Source organism: Pristiophorus japonicus, chromosome 9, assembly GCF_044704955.1.
Source record: "Pristiophorus japonicus isolate sPriJap1 chromosome 9, sPriJap1.hap1, whole genome shotgun sequence".
Lineage (NCBI taxonomy): Eukaryota > Metazoa > Chordata > Chondrichthyes > Pristiophoridae > Pristiophorus > Pristiophorus japonicus.
In genome coordinates this window covers 90,497,245-90,510,161 of record NC_091985.1, presented here as the reverse complement: position 1 = coordinate 90,510,161, position 12,917 = coordinate 90,497,245, and the positions used below count along the sequence as shown (strand labels likewise).

Here is a 12,917-nt window from a genome sequence, read left to right as displayed (position 1 = left end):
GGAGTGTGTCATTGGGCCAGGCATGCTGGCCAAAGGGACCCGGAGCATGTCGTTGGGCCGGACCGGCCGGCGGGACCCGGAGTGCGTCGTTGGGCCGGGCTGGCTGGCCGAAGAGGCCTGGAGCATTGTTGGGCTGGGCTGGCTGGTCGAAGGGACCTGGAGTGCGTTGTTGGGCTGGGCTGGGCCGGCTGGTCGAAGGGACCTGGAGTGCGTTGTTGGGCCGGGCTGGCTGGCCGAAGGGACCCGGAGTGCGTTGTTGGGCCGGGCTGGCTGGCCGAAGGGACCCGGAGTGCTGAATGTACTCCCACGATGTACAAAGCCCTGGCTAGAACACACCTGGAGTACTGCAGGGAAGTAGATGCCCAGTTGTCTCCAAAATTAGGGCTCATGGGATTGGGGGCAATATTCTAGCATGGATTGAGGATTGGTTATCGGACCGAAAACAGGGAGTAGGAATAAACGGGGCATTTTCAGGTTGGCAGGCTGTATCTAGTGGGGTGTCGCAAGTATCATACGTCGATGACGAGGTCCATCAACACCTCCTGTGTACCAGCACAGCTTTTGGTCGCCGAAGGAAGAGTGTGTTTGAAGACCAGAACCTTAAAACCGGCACAAAGCTCATGGTCTACAGAGCAGTAGTGATATCTGCCTCCAATATGCTTCAGGGACATGGACTATATACACAGCAGGCACATCAAAGCACTGGAGAAGTACCTCCAACGCTGCCTCTGCAACATCCTGAAAATCCATTGGCAGGATAGGCGCACCAATGTCAGTGTTCTTACTCAGGTCAACATCTTCAGCATCGAAGCATTAACAACGCTCGATCAGCTCCGATGCATAGGCCACATCGTCTGCATGCCTGATACAAGACTCCCAAAACAAGTGCTCTACTCGGAGCTCCAACATGGCAAACGAGCCCCAGGTGGGCAGAGGAAACGCTTTGAGGACACCCTCGAGGCCTCCTTGAAGAAGTCAAAACATCCTCACCGACACCTGGGAATCCCTGGCACAAGATCACTCAAAGTGGAAGAGAATAATCCGGGAAGGCGCCGAACACCTCGAGTCTCTTCAACGGGAGCAAACGGAAAAAAGCGCAAACAGCGGAAGGAGCACGTGGTAACCCAAGCACTCCAACCAACCGGCCCTTCGACCGCCCTCTGCCCAACTTGTGACAGAGACTGTAATTCCCGCATTGGACTCATCAGTCACCCGAGAATTCATTTTTAGTGTGGAAGCAAGTCATCCTCGACTCTGAGGGACTGCCTAAGACTAAGACCGCAAGGATCAGTGCTTGGGCCTCAGCTATTCACAATCTGTATCAATGATTTGGATGAGGGGATTATATGAAATATATTTAAGTTTGCTGGTGATACAAAGCTAGGTGGGAATGCAAGGAAGCTTCAAGGGGTTATAGACAGGCTAACTGAGTGGGCATCAACATGGAGATATGTGAAGTTATCCACTTAGGGAGGAAAAAAAAAAGTATTTGTTTTAAATGGCGAGAGATTGGGAAATGTTGGTGTTCAGAGGGACCTGGATGTCCTTGTACACAAATCACTGAAAGTTAACATGCAGGTACATCAAGCAATTAAGAAAGTAAATGGTATGTTAGCTTTTATTATAAAAGAATTTGCGTACGAGTAAAGTGGGGCAGAAATTGCCTTCTGTCCGAAACGGGCTGCACTTACCGATTTTTAAGTGCTCCGTCCACCCCAATGCATGGGGCGGACAATGCGGGGAAATTCAACTCTTTGGGGTCTTTTTTTTGGAGTGGGGCGGATGTGGTGTCATCAGCGGGGCGGAAGTGCGGGTGGGTCGGAGCTTGGAGTCATCAGCGCTGCGCTAATGACGTCAACACGTCACACTGATGTGTCACAACGTCCCTCCCTCTCAGGTAAAGGGGAGGGCAGCTGCAAAATCTGCAGCCACTTTAGTGGCAAACACTGGGCCACCAGGGAGGGTTTCGGCTGAGCCAGTGGCCCAGTACCCAAGAGAGGGTGCCGGGCTGCCTGACCAAACCCAAAGTCACCATTGTCGGACCAATCTGGCAGTCGGCCGACAACTAAAATAAAATGGCGGCCGCAGCAGTGCGCCCTCCTATTTAAGGGCGGACACGCCGCCCAGCCATAAGAAGCTTTCCGCCGGGAAAAGCTGTCAGTGGCATCGACTGGCGGCTGATGCGCACCCGTGGGGCAATTTCCCCCCCGCAGGGCGGAAAGGAGTTTGCCGCCCGTCGGTAAGGGATAGACAACATGGAATGGAGACGTTCTCTGCCGGGAAAATCTACATGGGCAACTTTCAAAATGGCGGCCCCTCTGCACTGACCGAGCGGTGAGTGCTTACCAACCGGTGGCCACGCCTCTTATTGAAAAGGGCAATTTTTGCCCCAATATGTCTTACTGCAATTATATAAGGCCCTGGTGAGACCACACCTGGAGTATTGTGCACGGTTTTGGTCTCTTTACCCAAGGAAATATATACTTGCCATAGAGGGAGTGCAACGAAGGTACACCAGACTGATTCCTGGGATGGGGGGGGGGGGGGGGTAGGAATTACCCTATGAGGTGAGATTGAGTACGCCCTGGAATTTAGAAAAATGAGAGGTGATCTCATTGAAACATATAAAATTGCTACAGAGCTTGACAGGGTAGATGTAGGGAGGATGTTTCCCTGGCTGGGAAATCTAGAACCAGGGATTAGTGTCTTAGAATAAGGAGTCAGTCATTTAGGACTGAGATGAAGAGAAATTTCTTCACTCAGAAGGTGGTGAATCTTTGGAATTCTCTACCCCAGAGGGCTGAAGGCTCAGTCATTGAGTATATGCAAGACAGAGATAACTAGATTTTTGGATATTAAGGGAATCACAGGATATGGGGATAGTGCAGGAAATTGAGGTAGAAGATCACCCATGATCTTAATGAATGGCAGAGCAGGCCGAATGGCCTACTGCTCCTCCTATTTCTTATGTTGTGTTCATATTGAGCATGTGCTTCTTGCCCTCCATTTTGGAGGCTCAAGAGGCCAGTTAGCACCTGAAAAACAGTTGCTGTGCAACTGAAATTCTAGGCCAGTATGTTTTTGATTTTGTCCCTCAAATATCCTTGCAGTTTTTCTGAATCCAATTCTCATTTCTGTGAAACTTAACATGTATAGTTACACTTGTTTTCAGTCATTAATTTAATTGTGCTATCAACTTTAGAATATATTAAAAGCTAATGGCAATTCCAAGATTGTTTTCAGCAAATAATCTGCCATCTGCTTCCACTGAGGAATCGGACACTATGTTAAACATTTAAAGCAGAAGCAGCTATAAATAGAAAGGTCTCAACATTCTGACTTACATTATCAATTTGTTCATATAATAATTAACATTATTGCAGGCACACACAGTTCAAAATAAAAAGTTAATGATTGATGGATGAGAAAGATTAACATATTTCCAATGTCTTCATTTCCACAGTATTTGCTTCTTTACAAACACACATTACCACCTGTCTCCTCTTGCATATTTCAAGAACAAGTCAATTATTCAGCAACCAAAATTTCTGGTAATGGACCCTGCTGCTTCTTAAATTCTTGGTCGATCACTCAGACCAACACCAAAAGTAGTTACTGGTAAATTGAAGAAAGTGTTTGCATTTAACATCTTATCACATCCTCAGGATTCTCAAAGCACTTGACAAAATTATTTTTGTATGCAATCACTGCTGTTATGCGGGCAGACATAGCAACAAATGAAATAAATAACCAGTTGCTTTTTTTTGATGGTGTTGCTCAAAGGAGGATGCTTTGTTTGTGGATCTCCCAAGGGATAGCTCAATGTGTCAGAACTTATGCGGTTTTATGATGTGGGCTTGTCAGTAAATGTTCTTCATGGTCCCAACGCAGTTACATGCCTCATACCATAATACGGTTTCTCTCCCTCGCTCCTCCCCCTGTGCTCCCATTCAACAGGATCTCTCTCTTTCTCTATCCCCTAAAGAAAGCTCTCCCTCTTGTTCCCCCTGCTGTCTTGTCGGTTCTTCCTACTCTAACAAAGTTCAAGTAATTGTAATCTTTTATATCAGAGATGAATACCTGCAGATGTATACTTTTATTCATTTATACTCTGACCGTTACATTGAGCCTCCAAATATGGAATGTCAACTTAGTGGGTAGGGATGTCAACTTAGTGCCTTTTCGGCCCGCCCACCAAATATGGGTGGGCAGCAAAGGCAAAAATGTACTCAAGAGACCAACATGTTCTGAGGTCTGTTAAGATGCATTGTGGTGTTTGTGGAAGGGTGGTGAGAAATTGTTGAAACCCAGTTTGTGGGCAATTTTACAAATGTTTTAGCAATTATTTTGAGTGTATGCAAGATAATTTTTTTCCTTTAAGGATTTTTAGTGATGGAAGTGGAGAAAAAAAGAGAAAGAAGAAGAAACAGAAAGAGCGAGAGAATGAAGAAGAAACAGAAAGAGCGAGCAAGAGAAAAATAAAAATAAAAACATTAGAAAAGCCTTCAGCTGCTTCAATACGACTCTGGATTTCCCTTCCTAAACCTCTGTGTCTCAATGTTTAAAACGCTCAGAATCCTTCTCTTAACCAATCTATTGGTCATCTCAATCTGTTCTTTCCTGGGTTCATGTCAGTTATTCCCATGTCTATTTGTGAAGGGCCTTGGAAAGTTTCTCAAGATAGAAGGCACTATGTAATTACAAGTTGTTGTTATCAGGTGCATGTCTACTTGACCAGCTGGACTCCAGTAGAACCTCAAGAGTCACATCTGTCCAAACATACTACTTTAGGAGGCCTGAATCCAACAATAGATTGACATCCAATGAGGTCAAGTCATTCGTATTTAGGATTACAGCCTACTTCAGGGCACCACTGTGCTAACAGAACTTATAAAAGCACAATAGCACCTCATCAGTGATCACCGGTCCCAGGTTCATTTACCTCATGATAGCATATATTGTTTATACTGTCCATTGTTAACCAGATCACTCCAGTTTACAGCAGCCGAAGAGGGGCATCAGTCATCAGATAAGGGAGCGTCAGGAATGTAAGACCTAAACAAGCATTTTAATAAAAGTTCTCTAGTTAAGAGTCCACTCGTCTATTTCCAAAAGAAGCTGATCTAACAGACAGCAGATTACAATCAATTCAGAAACAAAAGCAATCTTCCAGCCATTATATTGAAATATTAACCAAGTGACTACGGCATATTAGTATTCCATTCCATTTTTACTATTTTATATTACAAAAAAGGATCAACTTATTTATAATAAATTCCTCATAATAAAGAGGAATTTGATGCACAGTAATATGGAACAGCATAATTTCCAATGTCATGAATAGCACACATTATATGGGAAGGGAGGGGGTGTCAGGGAAGAAATATAAAATATATATTATAATATATATTTTATGTATGCCACGGGTTCTAATCCTGATTACTATGCAGTGAGTTCTGCTCGAGGTGGGCCTATGTACACCTGTGTTAAGGACTATATTTCGTGTCGGGTGTGATGTCCTCTGCAACCGAATAACCTTCAAACAAACACACATAATGAATGTTCACTTGAGCGAGGTATTGGACTACTGTGTCCCCCAGTAAGCAGTAAATGCCTTCACAAGATGAGAAAGGGGACAAAATTGGCAGAAATAGAAGGGAAAATAAATAATTGTACTCTCCACCGCTGTAATTTTAACCTGACCGAAAGGGTTCTTGTGTCGATGCAACATACCTGCTAAGGCTTTAATACGGGATCTTTCAAAAAGCCTGGCAGAGCTGTTTTCATTATCCCATTCTTCCACATCCCACCGATTGTTGACATCACTATACTGCTGCTGAATATCAATGTTGTCGTAGTCTGTTGCTATTGCTGTCATCCTGCTTTCTTAGCTGCCCCTCGGTCATGAGCTGCCTTTCACAAAGTTCTGGAAACAAATGAAAACAGCACTTCAGAACACAAAAAAATCACATTATCTTATAATGCTTGTAAATGCACATCTGGAACTGCACAATTCTCAAACTTCCATCTTGCTCAAGGGCAGATCAACATTAAGTAGAAGTAGTGAACTAGACTATGAAAAAGGTGCATCAGTGCGACGCAGCACAGGAGTGGAAGAAATCACCGATGCCAAAACATTCAGCTTAGATTTGCTGCTCAGAAAAATCACCACCACCCAATGTGAAGTAGGGTGAGGCCACTATAAATTCAATTATTTACTGATAACAGAATACTGCAGAGTAAATGTTTTAAAAATCAGTTGTAACATTCTACCTGTTCAGAAAATGCAACAACCACATTTAATAAAGCTTGTGAAGCTTCCAATATTATACATTCAAAAATATTACTTGTAATTGTGCTTCCCAAGTAGTGCACATTAACTCCAGTGTCACACATCATGATCAAGAATTTTCCTTTGTTCCACTATGTGACTGAGAAAACTCTTAATGCAACAGAAGTGGATTCATTGCAAAAACAAAAAAAAAGTAGAAAGTCATATGCATCAAAAAGATAAAGTCTACAACAGTGAGTTATTTAACTGGAGCTAGAGTTGTGCACATGGAGAAAAGAGTATGACTGAAGGAAATAAAAGCACAGCCAGTGATGATAGCCTATTTAAGGGGTTAATAACACTGGGAGAAATTGTATCTGGACATTCAAGGACAAGTGCATGAGAATTACTTTGAAATTTAACAATGGTGATATAATGGTCTCAGGCATACTTCCTGTGTATAATAAAGGGGAAGAATTTGCTCAGAAGTAGAGGATATAAACAAATGGTTGGCCACCTGGTATAATAATTATGATTTTCATAAGTAACGAACATTTTTCAGGATAAAAAGGAATGGTTTTGGAAAGATGGGTTGAATCTTAACTGAGCATGAACCATGAGACTAATAAGGAACACAGAATCAGCCTTTGTAAACCATGGAGAGGGGAAAAGGGTACAGAGTTAATTGCATCCCATGAGAGATTAAAAGGGGAGTACATTACAGCCAACAAGCTAGAGGGAATTCACTAACTCAAGGAGACATATTGGATCCAGCCTCCAGCAACAGTCAGACACCAAGGGCACAAGGAGGAGAAAAATCTTTACTGTAGATATTTGGGATTGAAAGGAAGTAAACCCTGATGGAAAGGAAAAACTACCCAGAGCTAATAAAATCCTCTCTCATCTCTCATAACTAACTAATGTTCTGCAGCAAATGCCTAGTTTTATGGAGATAAAAATTTGAAAATATGAAAGCTACTTTAATGAGGAATTTCAGTAAACCAAAAATAAATTGTGAATGGCTCAGTGGCCTAAAGGCAGAATTGGTTAGTGCATGATTGCTTCACGACATGGCGTGTGGGTTAGAGAATCAGGGCTACAATGTCCATACAGAGCCTTATCTCCAACCCGTGTGCACTCTGTCTTGTTGTCTCTATGGCACTATGTGCCCCCCACCCCTCTCAATTTGTCTTTCTTTTCCCATGATTCCCAGTCTCTCCCTGCATGTGTCCTCCTAGTTCTGTTCTCACATTTGTCCCACTCACTCTATCCTGCACGCCTCCCCCATGTCTCCCTGTGATTCCTTCCCGAACCTTGCTGCTCCAATCTCTCTATTGTTCCAGGATTTGCAGAGTAGAGTAGGGCTGAACAAAAAGGCCAGGAGCAGAAGGAGCATGGCTAGCAGTGTCAAAAAAAATTAAATGGTCCACAAGGCTGAAGGGAGCAGGGGTGACACCATTAAATTGGCCAATGCAGCCAAAAGAAACAGGAAATGGGATGGGAGCTATACTTTTAAAACAGTTAGAGTGGGCCTGACGAGAGGCCCAAGGGATGCATAAAAATATTTATTAAAGCAGACAATTTCCATAAAAGCCTTGCAGTTGTTTGATCAATGCAGTGGGACTCAGCAGCTGGAACCTCAGGACATCACCTAGCGGCAACAAGCCTGCAATTGCACTGCAACAGGCACCTATTTACGGAGGAAAGTTTTTTACCTACACAGCTTCAATTTGTAGATGTCGACATGAAAGCCTTATGAAAAATAGTGACAACAGAACATTTTTAATCAAATAGTCAATCTCCCACAATGCAGCACATGGTAATTTGACAAATACAGTCATCCCTTGGTCTGATGTCCTTGTGTTGCTGATTCTCTGCTCTCTTGCTCTCTATTGCCGTTTCTCTCTCATTAACTGCTTCTGCTTAACTCTCTGCTTTTTTCTTTTGTTTCGGATGAGAAGTGGTGGGTGATAAGGTGGGGAGCAGAGTCACCAACAGCTTCAAGCTACATCTGGGGCGGGAGTAGAGAGAAAAACGTGGCCCTCAGTGACTCCCTTTCTATCCCTTGCCCCAATTATGTGTGCATTTTCTCACCCACCCTATTCCATCATATCCCCTATCCCTTTATCTTCCTCCCACTCATTCCTCTTCCTACCACCCCCACACTCCCATTATTACCTCTTCCCCTTTGAACAGCTCACTCCCTGTATCCTCCCTTTACTCCAGTAACTCACTTCATCCTAAATCCTTCATCTACTCCCAAGGGTGGGTGCGAAGATGTCAGAGATACCCTCACCCTCAAACAGTTTACCTCCTCCTTTCCCTTATCAGTTTCCCTCAAAGAGACTGTTTGCTTTCAAAATGCAACTTTATTTTTTAAAAAGAGAATATTTTTTTTTTTAAAAGACTGGCCATCTGTCTTATAGGTGTCAGAAATTTGAATCTCGTATACATGATTAGCATTGACCTTCTTCCAACTCCAACAAACAAGTATCGGGGTAATATATTCTAACTATACAATAGCAGCTATTATGTTCACACAGTGTGGCACCTTTAACATTGAAAATATTTAATACAGCACCACCTACAGGAGTAATGGGAGATTGACTAATTGTATATTAAATTCTGTACATGAAACCAGTAATATATAATCTCCTGTGGCACAGCAGATGAGAGTGCCAAGATCAGTCTTTAGGTGAAGCAGGGTAGAGGGGGAAAAAAAGAGGATAAGTGAGACAGATGCAAATGGGAGGGAGAGGATAACTATGATGGCCAATTGTTATCACATAATTCTATAGGTAAGTTTAATTATGTAACTGAAGTAGACACTGAGACCTTGAATTTCGGTCCCATAAAGAGACCCATTAATGCCAGTTTGCGGTGGCCATTCCTAAAAATCGAATGGCCGCCGCTTTGAGGTCAACAGGCCGACCTAACCTAAATTCAGGTCAGGGATTTTTTGGCCTGGATCCCATTCCGCCCAAGTAGTTGCACCACCAATTTAAAGCAATAAAAAAATACTTATCAGCCATTTTCAGCTGAATCCCTCAATTCCCCCACCATGAGAAGCCCCTGGCAGGTTTTTCTGTTGGTGCACCATCTCCAAACTGATTGAGGCCTGGCAGCACAGCTGCCCTTAAAGGGGAGGGCCCACAGTTGCGGCCGCAATAGAAGAATTTTTGCCAGCTGACTTGCCGATCGGCTGGCAAAATACTGGCCCCAGGTTTGGCCAGGCCGCCAACGGGCAGCCTGGCACCCCTTCTTGGGTGCCAGGCCGCTGGCCCGGCCAAAACTCTCTCTGGTGGCCCATAGGCCAAAGTTAAAAAACAATCGCATCTCTCCCCTTTAACGGAGAGGAGAGAGCGTGGTGACACACACGCGCCATGACGTCACCCCGTTGATCGACAGCGGCGGACAGCCCAACCGACCCATTTTCAGCCAGTCAGCCTGGCTTTGAGTCGAAGGCCCGCCCCATTATGATCCATTTCCTGCAGGACTTTGAAAAAAATTCAAAGTCTTGAAAATGGATTTACTCACCACACCAAGAGTTCCAGCGGTGAGTACCAGTTAAAAACTCCTAAGTGTGCCAGCTTTCTGGTGCATCTGAATTTCGGCCCCTCTGTTTTTATTATGCTGAAACCTTACTTTGATCCCTGGAAATCTGAATGAGAGAAAGAAAATTACAGTTTTTGAAAATCATTTGAGTGATTTCGTTTCAGCCTGTTAAAAGTACAGGTGCAGCGTCGAGAATCCGGAACCCTCGGGACCGAGGCCGTTCCGGATTCCGGGCTTTTGCGGACTTTAAATTATCTTTCTGACATCACGAATCCGGAAACACCCAAGCCCAGGTTCAGGTATTTCCGGATTTTGGAATGTCAGAAAGGTGGGGCGGGGGGGGGGTGTCCCGCCGAGGAGCTGTTTGGGCTGGCCCCGCCGCCCAGGAGGGCCGGCGAGGAGGCCCACACGTCAGGACACCGGCAGCGAGTGGGGCGGTGAGGCGAGGCTTGAAGTTGGGCAGCAGCGGGACTCCGAGGTCGGCAGGTCCGGATTCCGGAACATTTTATGGATTCTTGACGACCCTGCCACCAATCGGTCCAGAGTCCGGATTCCGGAACATTCCAGAACTCCGAATTTTCGACACTGCACCTGTATCAGTAATGTTCCTCATGGGTCATAATTAGAGCTCTAATTTATTGCTGTTTTACAAGTACAAAAGTTGAGCCAATTAACAAAGCATGACACTAGAGCTAGGATGCCTTGCATGCAATGGACAGGAAGTGCATGCACACATATTCGTAAGAATAGTACATAAACTATTCTTATTTTCTGTTGCCACACATGCAAGGAGCACATAATGGGAAACTGCACCTCCACTCCCTGCTGGGGATGGACAATTTCCCAATATTCCCAAAAAACCCTCCTCTATTATATAGATATTAGGTGATGTATTGGGATGCACGTGAAGTGCACTGTAATGAGGCAATCAGTTTTTTCAATGTTCTGCTTCATCTCAAGTTTCTGCTTCATCTCCAGTTTTCTTGCACCTTCTTTTGTTCTTAATGCCTTGTAAACTTTGAATTAGTTTACTTTTGGTAAATAGAATTATGTCAGTTGTACTACTTTGTTTCTACCACTAAGTGGCAATATAGCCCCATATGTTGGCAATAACTAGGTAAAGGAATAGTTCCAAACTTAAAAATCTGTCTCAATCATTAAGCTCCAACCATCCGACAATAATAAAGCAAATCCAATAGTCCAACATTTAATTGAATGGTCTTTCGTAACTAGTAACATGAATACCTCATTATAGCTTCCACAACTATGTATGTCATGTGCTGTTTGAATAAAGAATAGATGGTGGGTGGGGAAAGCACAGGAGATCCAGCAGTTAACCGACAGCCATGATGTGCGAGGATTCTTCATCACAGTTAAGTCCACCTATGGCCCAAGCACCCAAGACCTCACCCCACTGTTGGCTAGGAATGGGGAGACACTCATTAAGGACACCGAGGCAGTAAGGACCCACTGGAAGGAGCATTTTGAAGATCTCTTTAATCGAGCCTCTGCCATTGACACGAGTGTCCTCGACTCCATCCCGCAGCATCTCAGCAAAACCCAGAAAAGACCATCCGTCAGCTCAAGAACAAGGCATCGGGAGCAGATGGAATCCCCGCTGAGGCACAAAAATATGGTGGAGAAGCACTATTGGCACGAACGCATGACCTCATCTCTCTTATCTGGAAGGAGGAAAGCATGCCGGGAGATCTGAGAGATGCCGTAATCGTGACCATTTCAAAAAAGGGGACAAGTCTGACTGCGGCAGCGACAGAGGAATCTCCCTGCTGTCGGCCACTGGGAAAGTCATCGCTAGAATCCTCCTCAACCGTCTTCTCCGTGGCTGAAGAGCTCCTCCCAGAGTCACAATGCGGATTCCATCCACTAAGGGGTACAACGGACATGATCTTCACCGCACGACAATGACAAGAGAAATGCAGGGAACAGCACCAACCCTTGTACATGGTCTTCTTTGACCTCACAAAGGCCTTGATCACGGCCAACCGTGAGGGACTATGGAGTGTCCCTCCTCCGTTTCGGCTGGCCCCAAAAGTTTGTCACCATACTCCGCCTGCTCCACAACGACGTGCAAGCCGTAATCCTGACCGACAGATCCACCACAGACCCAATCCACATTCGGACCGGCATCAAGCAGGGCTGCGTCATCGCGCCAACGCTCTTCTTGATCTTCCTCGCTGCAATGCTCCATCTCACTCTCAACAAGCTCCCCACTGGAGTGGAACTAAACCATAGAACCAATGGGAACCTGTTCAACCTTCGTCGCCTCCAGGCTCGATCCAAGGTCGTCCCATCCTCTGTCATTGAACTACAGTATGCGGACGACGCTTGCGTCTGCACACATCAAGTCCGAACTCGAAGCCATCGTCAACATCATCACCGAGACATATGAAAGCATGGGCCTTACACAAAACATCCACAAGACAAAGGTCCTCCACCAACCTGACCCCGTCACACAGCACTGTTTTCCCCCCCCCCCTGCCAAGTCATCAAAATCCGTAGCTCGGAAACCTACCATCAGCAAGGGCAGACATCGATGACGAGGTCCAACACCATCTCCAGTGTGCCAGTGCAGCCTTCGGTCGCCTGAGGAAGAGAGTGTTTGAAGTCCAAGACTTCAAATCTGGCACCAAGCTTATGGTCTATAGGGCAGTAGTGATATCCGCTGATATATATGTAAACCTGTAAATACCTTGGGAGCACCTGTACATAAGAAGGCCTCACAGGCTGGAGAGGCACTCTGGAATAAAGGACTACGGTCACACATTACTTTGAGCTGACAGTATCTGGTCAGATTCTTTATTCAAGACATAACACACGCCCTCCTAAATGGCTCTTTTATCCTGAGGTGGACCATATACAGTAGACACCTGAAAGCGCTAGAGAAGTATCACCTGCGCTGCCTCCACAAGATCCTGTAAATCCACTGGGAAGCTAGATGCACTATCAGTGTTCTCGATCAGGCCAACATTGAAGCACTGACCACACTCGACCAGCTCCGTTGGACGGGCCACATCGTCCGCATGCCCAACACGAGACTCCCAAAGCAAGCGCTCTACTAGGAACTCCTACA

General features: G+C 45.2%; 1 protein-coding gene across 3 annotated transcripts in view; it reads right to left on the bottom strand.

Annotated features, from left to right (window-relative positions):
* The window catches only part of sptbn1 (spectrin, beta, non-erythrocytic 1), a 343,630-nt gene that overhangs the window by 211,855 nt on the left and 118,858 nt on the right, over window positions 1-12,917 (bottom strand). For all 3 annotated transcript variants that reach the window (XM_070889548.1, XM_070889549.1, XM_070889550.1), the window contains exon 3: window positions 5,734-5,926. In XM_070889548.1, the coding sequence (XP_070745649.1) occupies window positions 5,734-5,878 (145 nt within the window). In that variant the 5' untranslated portion in view covers window positions 5,879-5,926. The remainder of the gene's footprint in view (window positions 1-5,733; window positions 5,927-12,917) is intronic.